General features: G+C 41.7%; 2 protein-coding genes across 2 annotated transcripts in view; one reads left to right on the top strand and one right to left on the bottom strand.

The window, feature by feature from the left end:
- LOC108666012 (WASH complex subunit 5) overlaps positions 1-12,932 on the top strand; it is a 28,728-nt gene extending 15,796 nt beyond the window's left edge. The window contains exons 14-21 of the mRNA XM_047882529.1: positions 682-896; positions 1,664-1,950; positions 3,679-3,722; positions 9,000-9,040; positions 10,121-10,304; positions 11,044-11,300; positions 11,732-11,882; positions 12,218-12,932. Coding sequence (XP_047738485.1) covers positions 682-896; positions 1,664-1,950; positions 3,679-3,722; positions 9,000-9,040; positions 10,121-10,304; positions 11,044-11,300; positions 11,732-11,882; positions 12,218-12,353 — 1,315 coding nt within the window. The 3' untranslated portion in view covers positions 12,354-12,932. The remainder of the gene's footprint in view (positions 1-681; positions 897-1,663; positions 1,951-3,678; positions 3,723-8,999; positions 9,041-10,120; positions 10,305-11,043; positions 11,301-11,731; positions 11,883-12,217) is intronic.
- Positions 12,933-13,094: 162 nt separating this feature from the next.
- LOC108666013 (proteasome subunit alpha type-7) lies at positions 13,095-21,950 on the bottom strand. Its single transcript, XM_018152818.2, has 6 exons — positions 21,726-21,950; positions 15,518-15,644; positions 15,103-15,205; positions 14,500-14,644; positions 13,873-14,055; positions 13,095-13,228 (listed from the first exon to the last, which is right to left on the bottom strand). The coding sequence occupies exons 1-6, from the start codon at positions 21,825-21,827 to the stop codon at positions 13,139-13,141; spliced, it is 750 nt and encodes a 249-aa protein (XP_018008307.1). The 5' UTR covers positions 21,828-21,950; the 3' UTR covers positions 13,095-13,138.
- Between the last annotated feature and the right edge of the window lie 3,863 nt (positions 21,951-25,813).

Genomic DNA, 25,813 nt, shown 5'->3' with positions numbered 1-25,813 from the left:
GCGTCACACGATTGCTGGGTTAGCTCAGCGCACAGACAACAATGGATAATTTATTAAATTCAATTTACAAAAGATGTCCAAAAATAACTTGCATTTTGGATACTTTATTTATATTTGAATTCAATTTTTAAACATAAAGATTCCGAAACGTGAGGTCAAGAGAAAAATATTGACGGCCTGCCTATGTTCTATGGGGTAAACTGCGACCTTTGTGGCGCCTCATTCTCCATGCAATTGGCTTCTCGTCTTCATGTGTAAGGGTACCCACACAGTGAAAGCAGGTTGCTAGCGTGCTGGTTACCTGCTGAGGCTGGCGCCTGAAATTGAAATAAATAGGCCTGGCGCTGGCCTATTCGTACAGGTTTTCATTGTGAACACTTACATCATTATCCTGTGTTCATTCTTGTGGCAGGTTGGAGCAGGTTGCCCGCACGGGCAAACCTACTTTCACTGTGTGGGCACCCTTACGGTCGATGCCGTAGCTTATTCCTCTGTATCGCAGCTCTGTATTACCACCCCGTATACAAGATACGTTATCTGAACTTATGTGTCTTACTTATCCCTCACTGCCTTAGTCGAAGAACCCGATCCTCAGGTAGAGCTTAATATAATGAGTTCAATATCATAGATTGTAGTTGATTTACAACCTGTGACATGTGGTGAGTTGTGGTGGTGTGGCAGGGTGGCGACGTACGTGGTGGCGCGCGGCGCGTGGTACGACAACACGAAGCAGCGCGCGCAGGTGGCGGACGGCGCGGCGCTCTTCGCGCGCGTGCGCGACGCCGTCGCCGCCGCGGGGCTCACGGGCGTCCAGAAGCTCCTCGCCTGCCACGTCGCCGGCGCTCTCAAGGTCAGCGGCCTGCCTTATCTTATAGTCAATGTCAGGAGACTCTTGTGTTATTTCTTAACTATTTCTCTTGTGTTATTTCTTAACTATTTCTCTTGTGTTATTTCTTAACCATGCCGCTAATTTTCTACGAGTCGCTTCCTTTACCAAAATGTACGGGACCGCACGCATCACGCAGCCTGTCACAGACACGACGGCTGAACCTGCAGGCTGCTGGACCTGCCGCAGCTAGCCTGCATCTGCGGTCGCAGCAGTAATAATGATCCCGACTAGCTGGTGGCTTCTAGCGTGCAGTGATAGTAATGATAGTCTGAGGCTCGCTGCCATAGCTGCCTCTAGCGTGCAGTGATAGTAATGATAGTCTGAGGTGCCAGAATGAACAAAAAGGCATATGAGAACAAATGATAGCATCAATTAGTGAACGATCGATATTCATCGTTCACACTCCCCTACACCAGATAAAACAAAATATTTGGTCGCTATCCAATCTGGCTGCAATTACAGGGTACAATATACAATTAAAAGGCTCGCAACATTTCACAATCATTAACTAGGTATGCTAAAATAGAACTTTATTAAATTTGAACTTGCTAAAATCGTACTTAAATAACTACTTATATCTAAAACATAGGATTTGTTTATTATGCTTTAATCTCCTTTAATCTGGTAGTATTCCTAAGTACAAGAATATTGCATTAGCATTGAAAAATGCAAACATAATAATTACTAAAAAATTGAATCCTACAATTCTTCGTCTTCCGTATTCCATCGATCAGACAGAATTCATTTCTCGATCGAGGTAATCTGAAAGATCAGGGCCCTCAGAAACTGAGCTTCTGGCCAGTACATGGAATTCGTCCGGCAACACGAAGTCTTCCGCAGCTCCCGTAGGGTACCCTCGTCTCGGCTCGAACTTTCATGAAGTTTCGGCTCCCGAGAATTCGTCGCTTGCCCTGCTGCTGTTCAGTACCAGCGCCTTCACAAACGACTCAGTTGCACGTCTCAGGCACGACCGTGTCTGCCTCGGCGGCGCTTTGTTGCGTTCAACGATGTCAGGCTGCAAACTAGACGATGGCTCCACGAAATCCGGCGGTGCTTCGCCAGTCAGTAGTGGATCGTCTGCCACTTCGTCTGTCTGCTCACTCAGGTCTTCCCACTCCATGCTCGGCTGGTCGATGCTCTCATCACCAGCGGGCTGCCCAGCAACCTCGAAGTCTTCAGCCCGAGTTGCCAATTCCGCCTGACTCTTAGCAAGCGCTGCCGCTATTTTGTCGGCCAATCCCGATAAAGAGATTGTCACTCCGCCAATTGCCGTCGTGTCGCACCCAAACGTCTCGTATGGGTGAACCATCTCGATTGGGTCTCGTCGCTCGCTCATGTTCAATGCTCGTGCCCTGGTAGTTAGCTCGTAGCAGTTTTTGGCCATGCTATCCTGGAGCGAAGGGTCGATCTCCGCAGATTCTCCACAATCGCCATGCCACCTTCAGCTGGTTATAGTGCACCGTCTGCAAACCTCTTCCGTTGGGTCTTGTGATGTTGTAGGTTATCCCATTAGGATCTGCTTCTATGATGATAAAAGGGCCTGTGAATTTCGGAGAAAACTTCGTGTTAGAAGGTAACGGAGGAACTCTTCGAGCAACCTTCTGACCAACCACGTAAGGCCTGAATGATTTTTGTGGAGGTCGCCAGTAAGGTTCGCAAAACGGAATAGGTAATTTATTAGCATTGTTGGTGAAAAAGTCGGCTGGAGTGTGTCCTGTCTCTGAATGGATCGTGTGATTATAAATTATTAAAGTTCTCGTCAGATGCTCCGTCCAAGGGGTTTTGTATTCCTCACAAGCAATTGCCAGTAGGTTCTTGAGCGTGGAGTTCAGGCGCTCGACCGCCCCGTTACAATTGGGTGCATAAGGCACCGTTCGGAAATGTTTCACCCCATGCCTGTTTAGCATAGCCTCGAACGGCCTCCCCCTGAATTCGGGTCCGTTGTCCGAAGTAACCGTCACGGGCAACTTCACCAGAGAGCTGAAGATACGTTCTTCGAGAGCTTTCGCCACCGTGGCCGACCGCTTGTTCTTCAAGGGCACAGCGTTGGCGAACTTTGTGTAGGTATCAATACCTACCAATAGATACTTAACCTTGCCTCGGCCAGGAGGAAGCTCCAACAAGTCGACAGCATAATCTTCATAGGGGGCTCTTGGGACCCGTCTGTAGAGAGGCGCGCCACCTCTCGCTCGACCCTTGAACCTTTGACACACTGAACACCGTTTGATGACGTACGCTACAATTGTTGAGAGTCTGGGGTTGTAAAAGTAACGTGAGATCGCATCCAAGGTTTTATCCCGACCAACATGTCCAGATGCTCTATGAAAGTCCGCCACTAACTGCGGCAAGCATCTAGCCGGAATAACCGGAACACCATACTCGCCGGCATGAAGCACTTCATCCTTCACATGAATAGACTTCAACGTTTTTGCGAACTTATGTCTATTCCGGAGCGTTTTTAATTTAATTAAAATATCTTCGGCTGTAGATTTGTTTTCATGAAGTTCCTTTATTAATGAAATGCATCGGTCTTCATTTTGCAGTTTCAAAATTTGCTCTTTAGTCAGATGTAAGGGCAGATCTTCGGATTTAGGCCCGAAAGAATCTTCCTCGTCACCCTCTTTACGGTTGTCGTTTGCTTCCAATTTCGTCGACTTTCGTTTCAAAACTTTCATTTTTCTCAAAGAATTTTTATCGGACTTTTTGGGCTCGTCATCGACCAAATGGTACAGCACTGCAGACTGCTCCGTCTCCTCTCGTGATGGCTCAGATGCTCTCGCTCTCACCAGGTCGATGTGTCGGATAATCAGCTCATCCGCGTCCTCGCCGTCTGGTAAGATCAAATTAAAGTGGCATCCGCGAAGACTCTGTAAATGGATGGCGGGATTATTACCATTGTTACCATTACTCGCACATCCAACAACACCAACACCATCTTCGTGAACGAAGACATCAGTTTTAAATTCTTTCACGAATGCTTCCAGTAAACACCAGTCTGGCATGACACCGCCTTGCCTCATAGTCTCAATTCTTTTCAAGTCACGTTTAGATTTGCCAAGTCCATACTCGCTAGGATGTTTGAAAACTCTAGCTACCACAGCTTCTCTAATAGTCTGATGCTCCTCCATTGAACCACACAAACCAAGAGCTAACGCTTGGAACATTGAATCTGGCCCACCAGGAACTAATCTCAACTTTTCACCGCTCAAAGACACACATGGTAGACTGTTAAGCTGTTTATGCAGATTCGGGGTAATTGTTCGTAATAATATTGAAGGTAATTGGTTAATTTTGTTGGGTAAGATTTGGGGTAAATGGTTGTGGTAACCTATGATTTAAGCTGTTTATGGAAAGTGTGACGATAGGCTCCTTTTGCTATCTACTATTGTGTGTTTAAAACTTGTTTCTACCACGGTCCTTGTAATTTTTCGACAACTATGTTGGACCGGGTTATTTAGTCTTTAAGGTCGACGAACCTCTATTATTTCATCTACCAAGCCTATTATTCTGGAACTTGAACTAGTTCCTAATTTTGTTTCAAGCGCCGGCTTCCTCAAGCTTGTACCGGTCACCTTGTAATAAAGTCCATGAAAATAAAAAGTGTTTGTTTGTGTATCTAGGCCAACCAGTTCTCCAAGTGCTCCTCAAAGCTCTTAATGGTAACTATGACGTCATCACTGTAGCTAATCGCAAGACTACATAGAACGCCAGCTAGAACTAATAAAATTAGACGCATAAAAGATGCAGGACTATCTGTCAATAAAAACGACAATGAGCGTACCTTGTAGAAAACAGTTGTGTATTCTTTATTTGCATCGTCAGTTTCGATCTGATAAAATCCTTGCATTAAATCGAAAGTAGAAAATTATTCGGCTTTTCATAAACTACACAATTCATCGATCATATTCGGCAGCACGAAAGAGTCGCGTTTCGTAATTACATCGAGGGCGCGATAGTCGACACATAATCGCAAACTACCGTCCGTTTTACGAATGGGAACTAAGAGTGAAGCCCACGGAGAGTTAACGCTCAATATTGGCCTCCTTCTCTAACATTTGTAGCTCCAACTCCGTCTCGAGCCTCAATGGCCCCTGGAGCCGACGATACCGTTTGTTCGGCGGGTTCCCCTGACCATCTATCACACGCTCAGTTTTCAAGATCATCCTATTGCCGACGATATAGCACGACGTCTGTTGAGCATCTGCTTAACCCTCACAACTTGAGCAAGAGACAAGTCTCACTAGAAAGATCAAATAAATCAGCGGCGCGACACGAACTATATATAGTTACTTCACCCTCAACGACACAATTCACCAAATCACCACTAACCACAAATAGCCCTAATTTGGTCCTTCGTTTCAGAGTGTCCTCAATGGGATTCAAGTTCATAAGTTTTATCACATGCCCATTTTTCGCTCTTGTAGCCGAATAGGCTACTTCCAGATTAGCAACCTCATTACTCGTTTGGCATTTGCGTGATGCGTCGTACAATTTTTTAGGAGCCATGGCAGGTTGGATCAGTTAGGAGAAAGAACCTAACCAACAGAAAACGGGAGAAGTATACATGTTTTCGCGGCTTATGTTTACAATTAAATTCTCGCATTCCAAATAATTTTTTTCAGATTTGACCTTGCGACGTTTGTAGTTATTGTTACGTTGTAAGACGAGTTATTCTAAATATTGCTTACGAAAGTCTTTCACGTCTAAGTTTCAAATGCATTGCATATTTGGATAAAATCTACAAAAGGAAGTGGTACCACGAATCAATTGAATTAGTGTGTATAACTAGGGATAAAATTTCACTAGAGTATGGACTGAATGGTAATAGGCAACTCACCATCTGCTCTCAAAACCACCAAACAGAAACGCATGAAACCAGCAGAGCTTTATTTAACGCAACCACCAAACAGAAACCAGCAGAGCTTTGTTCAACTACTTTATTCGTCTTAGGCCATATAATAACTGATCAGTGAGCAATCATCATTCGCGTGCACTTGTTGCACTAAGCACTTTTGCTAAATGTTAACGTTTAGATTGAAGTTATTTCATAAAACGGTTATCTCACGGTTCCAGAAATGGCGGAAAAGCTCTTATCACGCCGTTCGAAATGTAATCTATATAATCCACGCTCACGCTGGGGGAAGTTCAAAAACATCAGAGGTGGAAATCAATGAAGTTAATTTTCAATAAGTCAAAAATATACCAGATTTAGGCAATAATACCAGATCAAAAATATCAATACCATACAGTCTCAAAATACCAGATTTGTGAAATCTGGTATGAAATAATACCAGTTGGCAAATGCCTTCCACAGCCTAGAATAGTTGTTCCGGAACACAGACAAGGTTCGGAAGGTTGAGAGGCATGTAGTCATATGACCGACCAATCCCCATGATGCAGAAGGATGGATATGGCGATATGCGTTGACATTGAGGCCGCCTTGTGCTCTTGGGAGAAGCGCACCCAGTCTGCACCCATCATTGACCTTGCCTCCGATTTGTAAGGTTACCATAGCCTCTAGTATGGTGGTGGTACAGTATGCGAGAAGAGGAATATCATCCTCACCTACAAGTGAGATGCCTGTTCCGAACTCGCCGCTAAATTTGGTATTGATCAAAGGCAGAGTTTTCTGTGACTCTGATCCAAGAAGGGTTGACTCAGTCTGACACCGTTGAAGTATGATATCTTCCCGTATTCTATGTAGGTCTTGAGGGCCCCATACACCTTTGAGTCCGACTCTCGAGTCCAATCCGGCTAACCTCAAAACACCCCAAATATGGCGCCGAACAAGCCGAGGTGAGAAAAATATAGGCGAGCCGATCCATGGCTTCCACTGCTTGCTGTGGGGCTCGGAGTCGGCAGTCGGGTCGAGTTTAGTTGCACTGCAGACGCCAAGCTAGCAGGATGTGTGCAGTCATGGCGGACTTCAAGCCTTGACTTCCTAACCAAGTTTATACATGAATGAGTACATCCATTTGCCGTGCTTGTGGAAGGTCGGTAGCGTAGAATATTCGAGCAACTTACATGAGATAAAATAAGGGAATATATCATTCGAATTACACGCAAAAAAAATTCCCAATGCAGACTTTACTTGGCTAAGAAAATAAATAATCCTTTAATTAATAGTTTTGATAATCGTTGCGTATGAAATTGAGCAAATTCATATTGACTGAATCTTTGTCGATTGACGACTAGCCATTCTTTTGACCACATAGATCTTTTCCTCCGTTGCTTTTTCACTGCCCCGAGCGCACTCAACACGACAGTATGGCCACGATGGCAGCAGCTGCAACATGCCTCGACGTGCTCATCTTCACGTCTGAGCGTTGCGAGCAAAGTACGTAGGTGTGGTGAAATATCACCGAATCAGATTCGCTCGCTAGTCAGAATCAGCTAGCCGGACTAGCAAGTCAGATGCGTTAGTGTATGGGACGCTTTATCCATGTAAGTTTCATCCATTTTAATGGGCAACGAAGCCAGCTCAGAGAATCTTGTTAGAGCTGCGCTGATTTTGGCTCGGAGGAACTCGTCGGTGTCACCCTGTCTCTTCTCAACAGTCAATAGCTGTTTGTCTCCTGATCCAATCAAATCGCATTCAAGACCCTCGATGTGCATCTGCGATGTGCAGAATGCTGCAAGCCGTGATCCCCTGAATAGGGTCCACAGGCGTTGATACATTCCCTCTCCATGGGTCTCCAATCTAACTAAACATGGCTCGAGGTCCTATATAAGGGAGACCTGTGGCCTTGCTCTGGCAGGGGATGTTCGTGGAGTCTTGGAAAAAGAACCAGGTGTCCTTGGGCATCTCAAGAATGGAGGTGTAGAAGCCTTTTAAGCCGAAGATTCGATCGAGTTCCCCCAGGCCAGGCTGTCTCTGAAGGCCAGGACACTTAGCCAATTGGTCATAACTCACAAGTTGCTTCCTCGTTCGAAATGGATTACACAAATTGACGCATAAGTGGAGAATTTAATCATGGGGGGGTTTACATTTCACTTCCATCTACGACTGTCCCGTAATGATGGAAGAATTTCTGCGTAACAGAAATGCGTAACTGCGCCCACTAGTTTGCCCGATCTAGAGCCTGCTGGCACGCTTGAGGAATTGGATGTACTTCTACTTCATAAACGAACTGTAAGAAGTTGTAACCAGAATTAGACACCACTCTTTTAAAGTCTAATAATAACCATTGAGTTACTCCTTATAATTTAGCAGAGATGAATGGTTGTGGAAGGCATACTATATTTTTTCCCCACACACGAGCCCCCTTCGTAATTTTAGGTCCTTATTCCTCCGACGTATAATATTGTATGTAAATGGTGCTTATTATTCTATTCTATTTTCAAGTTGCCATATTGAAGAAGCAAGAAGATGGCACTCTAATTGACACGATTCGCGCGACGTTGAAAAAACTCGTATAGGAGGGACCTTGCTGTGAAGTTCTCATTCACCGGGCTTAACTGTGAGCGCGTGAACACCAAGGTCTGCTTTAGAGAGCACAACGTATATTCGGTTCTAAAAAGTAAGTTGATGCCATGGTTACAATATTTTTTGTTTACTGACAAGCGAAGACCATATGATTTGCCAAGCTTGTGTGACTAATAAGGTCCTTCTATCTCTCACACAGGACCATAAATGCAGTTCACGAAACCGCCCTAGACGACTGAGCACTGAATTTGATCGACGTGCGCAGATCGAGTGCATGATTCCGTCGTGTGATGGGCTAACCCGCCCCCATCACATGCGGCGTCATTATCAGAATTCCCACCGTGTCAGCGCTGAGCACAGCTTAATTATGAACGGTCTCCGTCGCCGGCTCCAGGAGATAGAAAGAAGAGAGTAGACAGATACTCATCTATACAAGCTCACTGGAGCAGGCTGAACGTACAGAAAATCGCTTTCAAAATCGAATGGCAGCCTCAAGCACCATCGAGCGTCATTTGGGCTTGGTCCACCACTTTGCCACCTACGCAAACCACCTTGAACTAATAACAAAAACGAAGGAATGGAAACATATTATATGTGTGACTATGTCACAAGTTCAATATATTTATTGAAATAGGTAACTGGCACAAAGTAGGCGAAACCTATAGCACAGGCTCCGGTTGGTAGGAACTTCTCACAATCTACCAGCCCTCACAGCAACCTTATCAGTGAGTGCTGACAGCCGTGGCTGACTCTACCAGCCCTCACAGCAACATTATCAGTGAGTGCTGACAGCCGTGACTGACTCCAACAATCCCTTTAGCAACCGGGTATCTGCCGTAGCATTAAAGTATTAAATAGCACCATAGTAACTACACACATAGTTACTAACACATAATCTTATGACCTTATGATGAGTTTAATTAAGACTTCGTAGTCAACGGTCAAGCTGATGCTCCGCCTTCGACGTCCTCCGTCTCCGAGTCGTCGCTAGGCAGGTCACCCCGCCCTCGGGTCCCGGATGTAACGTTGGACGTGTTCCGTCTATTAGCCCTCCTTTGGGCCTTGTCACTATTTTGGAGGTCTCACTCTCAAAGTTGGGAGCCAGTCCGTTTATCATCTTCCAAGTGTACAGTATGATATACCTTTCCCTTCTTCTCTCCAGTGAGTACAGTTCCAGGTGTTTCAGCCTTCCCCAGTAGTTCAGGTTCAGCTCCCCTCATGCCGCTGATCCTGTACGTGAAGGTCCGCTGCACTGCCTCCAGTTTCCGCACCGCACCCGCCTTGAGTGGCGACCAAAGTTGGCAGCAATACTCAAGATTGGGGAGCACGAGAGCTCTGAAGAGTGTAATCATTGGTGCCGCTTCTCTCGTTCGAAATGTCCGCCAGATCCACCCCATCCGTTGTCTGCTTCGAGGAACTATTTCCTCGATGTGGTCATCGAACGTGGCTTCAGTACACATCAACACTCCAAGATCTCGAACTAATTGCTTCTTCTTAATTTGTGCCATCTCTGTATCTCATTATTTCGAACTTGAAGCCGTTGAATTGTACATTTTTCACTATGCCCTAATCGTGGATAGTCGACAAGTGATTGATGGCTGAATTCAACAAGCCGCGGCTGAAGTCGTAACAAGTCCTCATGTAACCTCTCGCAGTCTAGGTCGTCTATGATTCTCATCAGCACTCTTGTAACACACACAGTAACTTCACACACACAGTAACTTCACACACACAGTAACTACACACACACAGTAACTTCACACACAGCTGTATACATCTCACCTGACCTGCCATGCTCCCTGCAGGCGACCCTGAGCGGCAGTACGCCGCCTGGAGCAGTCGAGCTTCGCCCGCCTGCGGTGCCCTCGTCGCCCGTCTGCTGAGGATCGGTCAGCTGCAGCTGCTGCGCCTGCACGCCTCAGCGCGCCTCGCCGCCTCCAGCCTCTTTGAGGCGTCGCACCTGCGCGAGGCGCTCCATGCCCTCGACCTGTAACTATGTCATTTATCCACAATAAATTATTTTAGCGCCACGGTCGGTAGAGTCATTTAAATTATTGTGGCAACATTTAAATTATTGTGGCAACATTCTGGCAATATTTTACGGAACGGAGGCTACGGGCCATGCTGCAGCCCGGGAGAAGAGCTTAGCACGTCACCGATGAACGTCGAATTTAACCTTGTCTGTTCGTCGTATTGCTTTTTTAGTTTGAATCACTGCTGTAGCCTGTAAGTATTTTATTATTGCTGGACGCAGTATAACTCCTACATCTACTTATTTTTAGTTTAGTTATCTTATGTGCCGAAACTATGTATCATGTTCTTCGTTTACATCGTAAAGCATTACCACAATTCACGGTAGCCAAGAGCGTTAGTGTGATCTCTGAAGCATTTCATTTTAGCTTGTGCCAATCTTTATTTTATTATTAACGACTTTTCACTACACCTTCAGTATAGTCTTTATATTTTGTTACATTCAGCTTACAAAAACAATAAAGGAAATAGCACCACAAGTTCGTTTGTTAACTGCCTTGGCGACATAGCTTTTTACTGTAACTGCCATGACCTGTAACTGCTCTCGACCTGTAACTGGCCTCGGGAACAGCGCGTTTGTAGGTTCATATTTGTTCTGGTTAATAAAGCAGGGTTTCTGTATAAAGTCGCTGAGTTATATTTTGTCTTTGTCCTGATTTTTAAAATTTATCTATAGATTATTGTCTTTGTTTGGAAGATCCTTGATGGAGGACCTTCGCGAGCACCACAACGCTCCTGACGTTCTCGACCCCGAGGGCGCCCTTGTGCACGACCCTGACCCTGAGGGCGACCTGGTGCGCGAGCTGGGCGCTCTGCTGCCGTGGGTCGGCCTGACGCAGGCGCTGCAGGAGACCTACGCGACGGAGCCCTGCGAGACGGGCCCCCTTCTGCCGCACTGCCTCCTGCTGCTACTCCTGCACCTGCTGCCAAAACTGCGCTACAATGCAAAACTTGGTGCGACGACGTGCACGTTTCTTCACTATCTTATTAATGTTTACATTGATCATGTTCACTATCTTATTAATGTTTACATCAATCATGTTTCTCTACTATCTTATTAATGTTTACATCAATCATGTTTCTCTACTATCTTATTAATCTTTACATCATTACTTCAATCACGTTTGTTCACTATCGTATCAATAATTTCTCTCTCCGCACTATTTTTCACTTCGCCTCCTGATGCTACCACAAAGTAATATTTGATGAGCGGTAATCAACAATCTTGTTTCATGAAAAAGAACAATAATGCAGCCCTTAGTTCAGTTTTTAAATGTAACTGAAGGTTAATTCGCTGGCGTTAAGCTACTCTCGAAGATGGTTGCAAAGAACGCCTCCTAATTGACCCCTAAGCTGGTTACTAAGCACGTCCCTGGCGCCTTCAGGCCTCGTGGCGGCGCGCCCATCGGACGGCGTCGACGGCGCTGTGCTGTGCGTGGGCGTCGCTACGCTCTTGCGTCACGGCGCCCCTGACGCTTCTGCCTCCTTCTTGGGGCTCGTCGCCCAATATCTCGCGTCCCTCGTCCACCATCAGAGGTAGAGTGCACTATTGCTTTGCACTATACACCAATTATTATCTATCTCACTGAATTTATGCCACCATTTGTCGAAAATAATATTTTCGGCGCTAATCCGACTCGACAAGTTATTTTGAGCGACACCTTTTATTATATTCTGTGTGTCTGGGTCACTAGAATGTTTTTTCCGCTCTGAACTTGTTATTTATTTCAAATTTTTAAAAGTCAACTGACAAAATGTCACATATTATTACGCGTCGTCGCGTATATAAAAAAGAACAATGCAGAGAAAACCTCAATTTAAAATACTGTTCTATGAAGGAAAACATTGTTCGACGCCTTCCTGTGTTGCAGCAAAACTTCGGACGGTGTGAGCAATGAAGTAGCTACTGGCGCCGCCTTTCTGCACCTGCTTGCCCGCCTGCTGCAGGTGCCGCGTCAGCAGCTTACCGCCCTCCTGCCCGCCCAGCTCCACACAGCACCCTGTTAGTTCCTTCCTGCACCTGCTGCAGGTGCCGCGTCAGCCGGATAAAGCTTGCCAACGCCAGGTGTTGCAAGGTCGTTCCTCTCACCAGAGATGTGAACAGCTGCGTGCGCTGCTGTACCCTACGACCCGACAGGACTTGAGTCAGAGTGTCTATGTCTAGTTAACTTATTGTATTTTTATTTAACCTCTTGCTCTTGTGTGGCTCTTTGACGAGTGAAGCTAGAAATGTGACGCATGTATTTCAATAAGAGGCTAACACGAGAGGGATAAACGATGTAGACCCAGGAACACAACTAAACTAAGGGACGCGGTCACGCATATGTGTGCATCAAAGCTTAATGCGTCCATGAAACCACGGTACAATGTTACAGAACGGTCACACAAATGAATAGTGTTGAGTACCATGTGATTAATACATTCCAAAGATATTTTGATTATAGATTGTGTAAATGTAAATTACATAGTTCCAGTAGTTACCTACTATATGAACCTTAATTGTCACGATGTAACTTTGCTTGTATTGCGTAATCTTGTTGTTGCCTTTGTAATGAATTTTAATAAAGGATCAATATATATTCATAAGCACGAGTTTCCTTGTCAAACATCGTTTCCTGTCTGGCAACGCTTGCCTCCTTTGCTTATGAGTCGTGTTCGTAACAGTCATGAGAGTAGTTGCCAAGTCATGCGGCACTCCAACGTATGTAACAACTAACAAACTTTAATTTAGGATAGTAAAATACAAAATAAATTCTATATAATAGTAAAAAGAAGATACACAGTTCCTACGCCTATTTCTTGGGTTTCTTTTTGTCGGCTTCTTCTTCCTTCTCTTTCTCTATTTCAGCCACGATTTTCTCCAAACTGTCAATATCCAGGATCTGAAAAGAAAAGCAAGCGAATTATTCTAAATCGAGTAAACCCCATTATATGGATGAAAAAAGGTCTATCCACCGTAAGTGTAATTATCTAACTTTAATTGAAAGATATCACAGTAAGACCCAAGCCTCGCATGGGCAGCAATGAAGTCAACATGACTGGCGGACGTATGATAACGACGTATGGCAAGTGACAGCAATAGAAGTGCTCTCAACAAAAATAAACTGAAGGAAATACTTTCTCCATAACTCGAGGCCCTCAGTCGCTTGCAACAAGGACTTAGACTGGCGATACCCTACCGGGGCAGCGGTTCTCAGACTAAAGGGCATTTTAGGAATCAGAGTTTTAGTTTAGCTCCATAATGAAAATAAATAGGGTGACGAGAAGGAAAGTGGGTAACCATTGCCTTAGAACATGTGAGCCTTGCATTAGAGCACGCCTTACTCCATGGCTACGCCTGATCTCCATCGCTACATCACAGCAATCTGATCTCCATGGCTACAAGACGCCATACAAACCCTCATGGGCGTCTTGCGCCTCGCGTTAAGGCGCCCCTGCTAGGATCACATCCGCCATACAAACCCTCATCGGCGTCTTAAGCCTCGCGTTAGAGCGCCCCTACTAGGACGACATCCGCCATACAAACCCTCATCGGCGTCTTGTCTTCCATGATGGCGACCTCGACGTTCTTGGCTCCACTTTGTACGACTTCGAGCAGCGCCTTGACTGCCAGCTTTACGCTTAGGTCCAGGGTGGCCACGTTCTCAGGGCTGTACTGCTTCTCCAGGAACTCGCGCACAGTCTTCGCGCTGCGGCCCGTAGCGTTGGCCTGTTGGCAAATTAAACAGCAATGTTTAGTTCACGTTACAAAGTTAAACACTAATATTGTTACATGACTCATCAATGCATGCAATAAATATGCAGGAAGCGCATTCGGAAAAAATGAAATGAGGTAAGGGATGAAAGGAATCATGAGCTAGGTAACTTACAAGCCACTATATAAAGAGCCAAAAGGGTCAGTGACGTAAAGGTGAGGGGTGCGGTCAGGGTCAAAGCCTGCAACCTTCTAGCTGGGTAACTCACAAGCCACTCAGTATAGGTGCCGGAAGTCTCAGTGACGTAAAGGTGAGAAGTGCTCTCTGGGTCAAAGCCTGCAACTTACGAGCTGTGTAACTCACAAGCCACTCAGTATAGGTGCCGGAAGTCTCAGTGACGTAAAGGTGAGAAGTGCTCTCTGGGTCAAAGCCTGCAACCTTCTAGCTGGGTAACTCACAAGCCACTCAGTATAGGTGCCAGAAGGGTCAGTGACGTATAGGTGAGGGGTGCTGTCTGGGTCAAAGCCTGCAATGATGCATGATGTCCCGAATGGACGCCGTCCGTTGCTCTGCGTGTACTTCTGCTTTAGGCTTGCGATGAACCTGTGAAGTGATAAATACTACATAAGAACAACTGTCAACCAATACTTCTTTGTAAGCAAGAAAAAATACACAAAAAAATAGTTTGAACAGGATTCTAAACAAGTAACACAAGAACTACTTGGTGTCTGATCTCCATGGCTACAGCAGTCTGATCTCCATGGCTACAGCAGTCTGATCTCCTTGGCTACATCAAAAGGAAATGCACTTGTACATTGCACTTGTCTTACTAAGCCAAGAGTGAGTGGCATTGCTATTAGATTTTGTTCTTTATATCTCTTACAAGAACGTAACATTGAATGGGACTTCCCTGCAATAAGCAATAAATAAACACTTTGCATAAAATGCATTATGAAAATGTGCATAATTAGGTTTTCAACATGATCTTGCACAATTTCAAATACAACCATGATTTCAATTGTGATAAAAGGAAAAATTCATAATAAGAAGTGATACTGAACCTAGTAATGTATTCCAGCGTGACTGGGTCCTCCACAGTGAGCTTGTGAGACTGACATTCCACCCTGGCACGGTTTACCAAAATCCGAGCATCAGCAGTCAAACCTGCAAACAGCAATGGCAACAAGCTCAAACTACAACAAAGCAGCAAAATTGCATAAATCTTTACAATGTGCCAAATTAATAACACAACTAAAATCATCAACAAATGATAAGAAGATTTTTCAGGATCATGAACTAAGACTGAAGCACCAGATAATGAATAATTAAATCACAGGTAATTCTACCCAAGCTCTGTTGAGAAATCTCAGTATTTTGCCTTGTCTCTTCATGTGGAATTCAGAAGTGCCAGTAATCTCAAGTTCTATCAATCTAAGAGTTAGGAGGTTAGATTATTTAAGGGGTATGTATACTGACCAGCAAATGCCAGAACCACATGGTCATCCAGTAAGCAAATCTTGCGCACAGTTCTTTCCTCCTGCAGCTTAGGCACTGACTTCTTCTCCACTGCCAAGACAACAACTCCATTTCCTTTCACACCCACCTGTGAAAGTCAAGAAATGCATCATCATGAATCAACAGTACCGTCAAACAGGGTATTAACCCTTTCACGGGTAAGTTACCATATATGATCACTTGAAATCGCGTCACAAAAAGCCTCACCACGGCTTCCTGTTTGTTTTTGAGGCATCCTTATAATGCCTCAGTCAATCCCTAATTATCTGACCATCGTTCTATCTATAGCATCACTAGCTGCAAAGTCCACAAATTGAAATATGAGCATTTAAATGAAGGTTTTGACTCGGACAATGGAACTGACGCTCTTTCCGCATTTTCTTCAAAATTTGGAAGTATCATTATATATAGTTATTTATTTTGGCAACTTGATTAAATTTAATTAAATTAAATTTTCATGTTTCTAATTTTTCATTTGCATAAACTGAATTTTAATTATAAAGAAAAATTTTGTTTACTGATTGCATTTATTGAATTCTTCAAGTGCGATTTAAACCTTCAATAGGCAAAATTCGCAAAAATTCATATAAATATATTGTATAATACTTCTTACTTTCTTGAAATGGTTTCTGAAATTCTAATTTCTGGATATTTCAATGCTTGCCCGCTAAAGGGTTAAGGGACGGGTGGGGTAAATTGGGACAGTTGTTCCACATTTCATAGAAATGTTGTAGCAGCTAAACTAATCAAAATACCAGTATTGTGAAACTAAAAATAGTGGCTAAAGTTCAACATTTTTACTATCTATGTAGCATAAAACAAATCAAGAAATCATATACTTACTACCGTCAACTGGGGCTACTCGGGACAGTTTTGAACGTTTTTCATTCAAAACTTCTTACCATGAAACATTTCATAAACAAGTTTAGGCTCATTTCAAAGCTCTTTGCAAGGGTTATCACATGGCTTCTCCAAAAAAATTCCATATGCTATTCGTAAGCTGCCAGAAGCAAAAAAAGAGTGTCCCGAGTAGCCCCATCGAACGGGGCTACTCGGGATACTTGGAATAAAACTTCATTTTAAAACATTTGAAGCATGCAGAGTGTACTCGTACATTACTAACAGTATATATACTCTGAAGTCCTCCTCTTTTATTGTAGATGATGTAGAGGTAGAATAAATGGCATTTTCTGTGATTTTTACTTGTTTTTCCTTTATTGATATGATATTACCATATACATTAATTACCAGATTATTGATGCGATATTACCGTATCCATGAACATGCCATTGAGCATTTACAACAACCTTGTCCACTGCAAGCTTCATATCAGCAGCCTTATAGCATTTTTTCTGTATCTGTAAGCTTACAGGACGGCTTGTAATTTCACACTACTTTAATTGGGTTAAGTGAATTTACTATAAAAAAGATCGTAAAAAACATACCTGAAACAGAAAGGAATGTTTTAGTGACAACCATCATATGTTTTTCAGAAGTAAATCATAGTTTAGGTCAATTAATTTTCATTCTATGATGCCTGGAGCACAATTCTATATATGACATTCTATGCACAATTTTGTGATGACCGATGATGCACTACTTTTTTGATAAGTGAATTATTTTTGCTGAGCGAGGTAAATGTAATCAATATTCTTTGTTTTTAATCAATTTTTTCTCAACTGGAGCCTTTGCTGAGGTTCTACTGTAAATGCATTTTTGGGGGTGTCCTGAATAGCCCTGGGGGGGTGTCCCGAGTAGCCCCGCCATGCAGAAATGGCTGCCATTTTTTTTTGGAATTGAGGTAGGTATGTAAATTCCGCAAATAAAGTTTACATGCTGACACTTTTCTGCCACTTTTTTCAAAGTGAAATTTTTTAATACAGCAAATATTTTTTTTACTACAGACCTTAGCAGAAATAACTTTTCAAAATATCGTTTTTCACCATTTTTTCAGGAATTTTTCAAAGCTAGTAAATGTAGTATTTTTGAACTTCCTTTATATACCATACTGATGGGTCAATTTTAAGTTAAAAACATATAATGACAAAATCATTGCTGGTACTTCGTACTTATCTTTATTGAGGTAAAAAGCCTAATACGCGGGGCTGGCTTAACGCGCAGGTACTACATACTAGATAGGAAAAATGTTGACATTTACGCCATTATATTTAGTTTTGCAATATTTTAATTAGTTTTGCTACTAAAAGTTTTACGCCGTGTCGGAGGACTGTCCCAAGTTACCCCACCCGTCCCGAGTAGCCCCGTTTGACAGTACCTTTAAAAAAATCCCCCAAAAAATGTGAAAACTGAGATTTTGGAAAAGTACCTTGGCTAAGGTCTGAAGCAAAAAATATATATATTTGCCGTATTACAAAGTTTTACTTACATAAAAATTGCACACAAGAGTAGGCTTAAAAAAGTGATAAGACAGAATTTGGGTATCTCATTAAAAAAAATGGCGGCCACTTCCGCATGATGGGGTAATAAGGGCCACCCCCCAGTTTAATAAGGGACACCCCTAAACATGCATTTACAGTAGAACCTCAGCTAGCAAAGGCTCAAATTAACCAAAAAATCAATTAACAACAAAAAATTTTGATTACATTTACCTCACATAGCAAAAAAAAAATTTAATTCAACAAAAAATTAATGCATCTTTGGTCATCACAAAAAGTGCATAGAATGTCATAGATAGAATTGTGCAATGGGCAACATAGAATGAAAACTAATTAACCTAAACTATGATTTATTTCTCCAAAAATATTATGGTTGTCATTAAAATATTCCTTCCTGTTTCAGGTATGCTTTTTATCTTTTTTTTTTTTTGTTATAGTGAATTCACTTGACCCAATTAAAATGGTGTGAAATTACAAGCTGTCCTATAAGCTTACAGATACAGAAGAAATGCTACATGGCTGCTGATATGAAGCTTGCAGTGGATAAGGTCATTGTAAATGCACAATGGCATGTCCTTGGATATGGTAATATCATCCCAATAATGGAAAAACAAGTGAAAAAAAACACAGAAAATGTCATTTATTCTACATCTACATCATCAACAAAGGAGGAGGAGGACTTTAGAGCACTGTTAGTAATGGATGAGTACACTTTGCATGCTTCAAACTTCTTAATATCAAATTTCATTTCAAGTGTCCTGGATTACCCCATTCCCAGGGGAAATTCGGGATGCTTTTATTCTGCATCTGGCACCTCACGAATAGCATAAGGAAATTTTTTGGAGATGCCATTTGATAGCCCTTGCAAAGAGCTTTAAAATGAGCTCAAACTTGTTTATGAAATTATATAGTCAATGGAGTCTTTGAAACAACAAAATACTTAGAATTGAAATATTTCAAAGATTGGGAGGATAAAAAAAAATTCATAAGAAAAGCTCATTTTTTGACATGAAAATCTAAATATATTTTAAACCTTCATCAGAAATTATTTAAATGTTAATTACTTGAACTGAATATGCAGTATATTAAAGGCATTAACACTACAATGTTGATTCCAGTTCATTACAACATCAAACAAAGAGATTGCTACTCGCTAGTGATGCCTCAAAATTAGTGGCTTATGAAGCTTCTTGAATTGGCCCTTTTCACTTAGCATATAAAACAATCAATATTTAGTATTATATTTACCAAATTACCAGTAATAATTTTAATATGAGACAGTTGGCAAGTGTGTATTGAAATGTCTTCCACATTGGAAACTGGAATTCTGTTAACACACAAAAGAAAATAATATACATTGTAGGTACAGCTGGGCACATGCCTTCATTACATAAACAGCAAAGTGAGTTTGACCCATCAAATCACTTACAGCTACGCAGTGTGCATCATGGTAAACCATTATTAGTGGCTAGATTTGTTATTAAATCATAAATATTAATTTGCTGTGTTAAGCTTGGAGAGGAATTGCTAATGAATTAATATTTAGTCTAATTGAATTCTTAAACTTAATAGTGTTGCAACCTCCATTCTTGATTCTTTCAAATGCAACTACTTTAATCCCTCCTATTTTTATTCTTTCCATCTTAACTAAATTTTTTTTTTTTCAAAAAAGGAGAGGAGGTGGACCAAAAATAATATATGAACCATAATTTTAAGAATTACATCCTGATGAAAGGTTGTGTTTCTTTTGACACCAGTGTTATACGGTGATATTCTATTGCAGTGTCAGGCTGTCAGCTTCTAAAATTACAGAATCACCAATTCTTCACTGCATTTGATTGATCCATTGTTTGCTACATATTCTGCACTTCAGCACCTTCAGTTTTTGAGTGTGACCCAGAGGTGGAAGTGTGTTAAATATTGATTATAAGATTTGTAGCTGACAAAATTATTTTTTCAATCGTTTTGAATAAAAAATTTTTTTTTGTAAATTTTCAAAATTATTTAGGTATTCTGTCAATTGATTCATGCATTGTCTCCAACTTTATGATGCAAGCATGCAAAATTTCAGATAGATTGGAGAAGTAAAAGTGTGTTAAATATTGATTATAAGATTTGTAGCAGACAAACAAACATCAAGAAGTAAAGTTTAAGAGAACTTAGAGAAGTGCTAGTGTTGTAATAAAAATCTGGGTTTTGTTACCATGATTGTACCTCAGTGTCTTTGCTCTTTGGTGCCCCAAAATCAGCTTCCTCAAGGCTCAATCCTCTATCTATGTTATGCCATTTTTCACACTTCACAGCCTAGATATCAACCATCTATGATCTATCTAGTGCATTCCAAGTGGAAATTAGGCAGTTAAATCACCAATGAATTAGACAAAAGCCAATAGGGTAAATGCGGTATATTCCGACATCGTAGGTAATTCCGTCACCTCTCCAGCTTTTCCTTTATATTAAGCTTTGTTTTAGTTCCATGCGTTCATTGATGGTTGAAATGGTGACGTCATACATTTGCGTGTCGAAATACTGCAAAAACACTAGGTCTTGGCCATCTAGTGGGAAAATACCTATTGAGATCCAAAGAGAGACAATGCATGCCACGTGGTGAGATCATCGAAAAATGTATCAAATTTGACAGTTGACATGGCTCTACCAAATAGTGAATAACTGTTTTTATAGGAAGAATATTATGGTTTGAGACTTTTAAATACGTCTGTGAATATATTAGGAATCCTTTAAGTATACTTGTATTCGCTGATTTCAAGTCGTAAATAAATTAATAGATGATTAAGTTGAGATGTTGGATTTTGACACATGAAAACTAATTCCGACACAACTTGAATTGGACACACACAGATCGTTCAAAGCTTTGTACAAAAATTGAAATTTGCTTAATTAAAAGCCTAATAGCTGTTAATTAAAACGTAATTAAGTAGTGTTCAATATTCGTTAGTGTTCTAATTCAAAGCCGTGTTGTATCCCAATACAGCTCACACAGCAAACGGAATTCGAACACGTGGATGTCGGCAATACGGATCAGTTAAATTTGAAGCGCTGACGCAATACGACTCACCACGTGTCGGATGTTGCCACACAAAATGACGGAATATAGGGATTTGGTAGGTTTCCATTCTAAAGGCTTTTTAATAAATATGGCAACATTTTGTGACGTTTCATCATTGCTGACGCGTAGTGAAGTGTTTTGAGAGTCATGTGAAGGCAACAGAACTTACGTAACGCATACGGTTTTTTTTTTATAGTTTTTCATTTTTCGATGCGTCCTTAAAGTGTCGGAATATACCGCGTTTACCCTACCTAGCCTAGATGTGAAGGGAAATTTTAGAAAACTTCTGTCCAATATTCCAAATTAGATTTAAATAATATGATTGTTTATTGATATACTCATATAGCCTATCAATCCTATCTTATTTATTTTTTTGGACATGATTGTTGAATGATTGTATACTGATTCATTGAGTGACTCAATGAATCAGTATAATTATATATAATATGAACATGAACTATGAAGAGCTGAATTGATCAGGAAAACAGGAATGATCAATGACATTGACCATTCCTGTTTCCCTGATAAACTTAGCTCTTCATGTTATTATATACCTCTTCCCATATTTTTGAGAGGTTCAAGAGTATATACCAAGTGGCAATTTCCAAGGGCAACTTGGCAATTCATCTAAATGATTATTGATCAAAGTGAGCTAGCCTACCTAAACTAAACATATCCACTTTGAATTTAAACAATATTCACTTACAGCAGTAGATCCTTTTTTAACAGCTTCTTGTGCATATTCAACTTGAAAAAGATGTCCATCTGGACTGAAAACAGTTATAGCACGATCGTAACTTCCCGACATTTTGAAAACTTATGGCAGCGTTGACCTGTCTGCGGTAACCCTCAGTCTCTACAACAAAATTATTTCAACAAACCGCAAACTCACGCTTCCATACTTTCCAACAGATCCGTTCCCTATCTCAGTCGATTCTTCCAATTTCAAAAAACTAAAAATATGTTGGAATGATTAGGTAGGCCATTACATTTATTTCAGAAATCATGTGAATGGTCTGATTACGGAGTAAGATATCGTTTTAGTTGACTCACTTAATTTTATTTTTTATTTTTTCACTTCACCGCAATATCAACTGAACCGCCATTTCAACAGTTCACTGTTCCTTTAGCCAGTTCACGATGAACTTACCGTCTTTAACATGATGTAATACGATAATTGAGTATTCGTGCAAGTTTATAAAGATATCTTACAAAAATTTTTGTTGATCAATGACACATATCAATGACACTCTCGTTAGATAATATATCACGGCTCATCAAAGTTTGCATTATAAGAATTTAAGTGTGATCTAGAAATCTCATGAAGTCTAGAAACTTTCAAAGAATATATCCTCAGAATAAAATCTTAGCATCAGACAAAATTAATTAAATCTCGGACAGTTTTTAGGCCGATTTCAAGCTTTTGCTACGGTAGTTTTACTGTGAGCCTGAGGCTGAAGTACTCTTATAACGCCAACTGCTCAACACAGTAACTCGCTAATGTAGCCGAAATCGTGAAAAATATCCCTACTGCAAACTGATTGTCACATATTTGTAAATGCATGTGCAAAGTTTCATCGAGTTGCATATATTTTATTTTGATAATTTAAACGCACTGTGTACCTGAAAAATCTTACGAGACCAGCCGCTTGACGTGCCCGAAATTTGTTCAAGAGTTGAAACAGGAATCGAACTGAAACTATTATGTAAATATATTGTTCGCATATTTGTTACTTTTCCTACTTTACTCATCAAGACTCAACTCCTGCCATCCTTATGTCTCTCGGCTTCCATGCGATGCATTAGCATGTCTTTAGTTGTTTCGCGCATCTTCCGTTGCATTAGCGCGTTAGTTAGTTGCATTAGTTTTCTCAAAAGCTAAACAATTCGGCGAGTCCTTGTTTCACAATTTTCCGCAAATTCCTGCGGCAGGATTCAGAGTGTAATTATCTGTCGACGATTTGGATCAACAATAAGAACCTGGTGACTTGCAACTGTCACTAGAATGTTTACCTTGACAGATATATCAGGCTGGTGGGTGCCTTTATCAACACAGGTATTTGACCCAACAATAAAAAATAGGATTTTATGTTATTCCGTACTCCATCAGCAATAGTAATAGTTATGGTGGTGTGACAGCGTTCATTAGACAAAATATGACCTGTGACTGATTCTTGACTTTGCAAAATTCTTACAATTAGCTAGGCTATGAACTAGAAAATAACTGCTCTAATTTTGCTTTCGTAAATCGTCCGGTCACTCGCCGATTTGACAAGCAGAACTGTTACCGGAAACTAAGATCGAGCCCACAAGTTGTCGCTCCAATAGCGGTACTCTCACACAAATTTTTCACAGCGAACTAAGGCTCTAAACTGCAACTCATTGTTCAAGTCTTGCAGCTCTTCATCGCCTCCGGTTAACTCGCCGATTAAAAAAAATCACTGTTAACCGTGACTTTATCCCGCAACATAGGGCTCCAATTTCACTTAGTTTAACCACTCGACCAAACCAACGAGCAAATGCTTTTGGAAACTTATGGCTGATTTACACTGACATAAAATTACGTCAAGATTGGTATTCTAAGTAAACTCAAGGTCTTTAGAGACGCTAAACTGAGCCCATAATGCAGTTTAACTTCTATGTAGATGAGGACAACAAAGTTTGAGGACAATTTACGTACATTATTACAATAATAATTTTGCGGATGTTCAGGGTGAGATTTAAAAATGTTATAAATTTCGTGAAATAATCAAGCCACGATGCAACATTTTTTGAAATTTATCTGACATTTGGTTTGCGAGTTGAAAACGTAAACCTGCAAATCGCATGGTCGGACTATTTTTCGGCGTAATGAGGAAAAATATGCGACAAGTTATTCATCTGGAATGTTATTACGAGGGCAAATAAAAAGTTTATTTGATGTCTGTTATCTAATTTCCTAATGAATATGAACTACAATCAAATCACCTGTACAACCAGGAAAATGATTCGTACTCAAAAATTGACTGTGAGAAACTGGTCGGAGATATGGTGATGGCTAGGTATGATGAACTATTTTAAACTCTCATAAAACGCTTGAGAGTGGTGCACAGATGAAAGGTGTGTATCTGGGTTTGCATCATCAATGCTTCCCATATAATCGAATCTGCAATTATATATGCACATTAAATTGCTTAAAAATATAAGCTGATGCATATGGATGGATGGGTATATATGGGGAAAGTTCTCGAATTAAAGTTGAAGGGAGTTGAATGTGATTTCTTTTCACCCATTAGAACTATGATTGCAACTAATATTGAGGATTGATATTATGAAACTCTATAACATTTAGGGTATTTTTAAACTTGTTAGGGTGAAATTGACATGCAACTCGTGTTTGTGGAGTAGCAAATTTCAGTTGGTGAGTTTAGCTTAGTGAAACTGGCAGAGTAACGCCAGGCATGGTCGTGTTTGGTGGTTGCTTGTGTAGTCTTCGTGTGTGCTCTGTAGTTTACCAATGCAGAAAATACATCAGTGTCGTTTATCTTACCCCCTGTCGACCATTTCTGATTGTAAATTTTCACCTCTGTTAATACACGTCCTTTTATTCGTTATCAATTGCTACTTGTTGAAAGTAATTGAAATCCTTGGTAATAGGACCTTCAAGAAAGAGGCTAGTTTTGTGATAGGAAGGAAGATCTGCCAGTCGTGGCACTACGTGTGTCGCTCTCTGAGATTCTCATTGATAGTTGATACCAGTGGGACTCTGAAGAGTTCGATTTTGCAACAAAATTTGAAACTTCTGGTGTATATGAAATATTAACTTGTCGCTCTAAAACATACTGAAAGTTTTTCAGTTAGAAGATAAAATGTTTTTATACGTAGCATTCGTTATTTGAGCGAAAGAGTTCCAAAGCCACTGGTTGCCAGATACCCGTGAGTAGTTTACAAGTTAATGCAGCGGCGGACAAAATTTTTACGCGAGAAAAAGCTTAATTTGTTTCCGATAGCCTGTCTACGCGTTAGCTGTGCGTTTGTTGAATATTACGGCAATGAGCTAATGTGTGACGCTCCGACATTCTGATGTTAAGTGTCAAGTCTGTGACCTTGCTGAATGTCTCGCAACGTCCCCGGGGGCCGCAAGCATTTGCAGTTCCATTGTGCCAGCCACGTGCAGGTCCTTACCGTGACAGCACCGTGCAGGTCCTTACCGTGACAGGACCGTGCTAGCCACGGGCCCACGTGCAGGTCCTTACCGTGACAGGACCGTGCTAGCCACGTGCAGGTCCTTACCGTGACAGCAAAGTGCCAGACACGTGCAGGTCCTTACCGTGACAGCACCGTGCCAGACTGGCAGACACGTGCAGGTCCTTACCGTGACAGCACTGTGCCAGACACGTGCAGGTCCTTACCGTGACAGCACCGTGCCAGACACATGTAGGTACTTACCATGACAGCACTGTGCCAGCCACGTGCAGGTCCTTACCGTGACAGCACTGTGCCAGACACGTGCAGGTACTTACCATGACAGCACTGTGCCAGCCACGTGCAGGTCCTTACCGTGACAGCACTGTGCCAGACATGTGCAGGTCCTTACCGTGACAGCACCATGCCATGACAGCACCATGCCTTGAGCCCATGACAGCTAATATGACCTTCGGTCGAGAAAGAAACGCACAACAAAGAAAAGAAAGTTTTCCTTGACCGAAGCAGTGAACCGTGCAGCCGTGAGGCCACTTGACCGAAGCAGTGAACCGTGCAGCTGTGAGGCCACTTGACCTAAGCAGTGAACCGTGCAGCCGTGAAGCCACTTGA

Source organism: Hyalella azteca, unplaced genomic scaffold (assembly GCF_000764305.2).
Source record: "Hyalella azteca isolate HAZT.00-mixed unplaced genomic scaffold, Hazt_2.0.2 contig10669, whole genome shotgun sequence".
NCBI lineage: Eukaryota > Metazoa > Arthropoda > Malacostraca > Amphipoda > Hyalellidae > Hyalella > Hyalella azteca.
Note: the sequence above shows the minus strand (reverse complement) of the source record. Positions and strands in the feature narration are given on the sequence as shown.

What these genes read in the sequence shown, in the direction of transcription:
- LOC108666013 (XM_018152818.2), bottom strand. Translation starts at nt 21,827, where the DNA reads ATGTCGGGAAGTTACGATCGTGCTATAACTGTTTTCAGTCCAGATGGA. An exon ending in TGTGGTTCTGGCATTTGCTG is followed by an intron (nt 15,206 to 15,517) that starts GTCAGTATACAT and finishes TGCTGTTTGCAG; the next exon opens with GTTTGACTGCTGATGCTCGG. An exon ending in ACGCTGGAATACATTACTAG is followed by an intron (nt 14,645 to 15,102) that starts GTTCAGTATCAC and finishes ATCACTTCACAG; the next exon opens with GTTCATCGCAAGCCTAAAGC.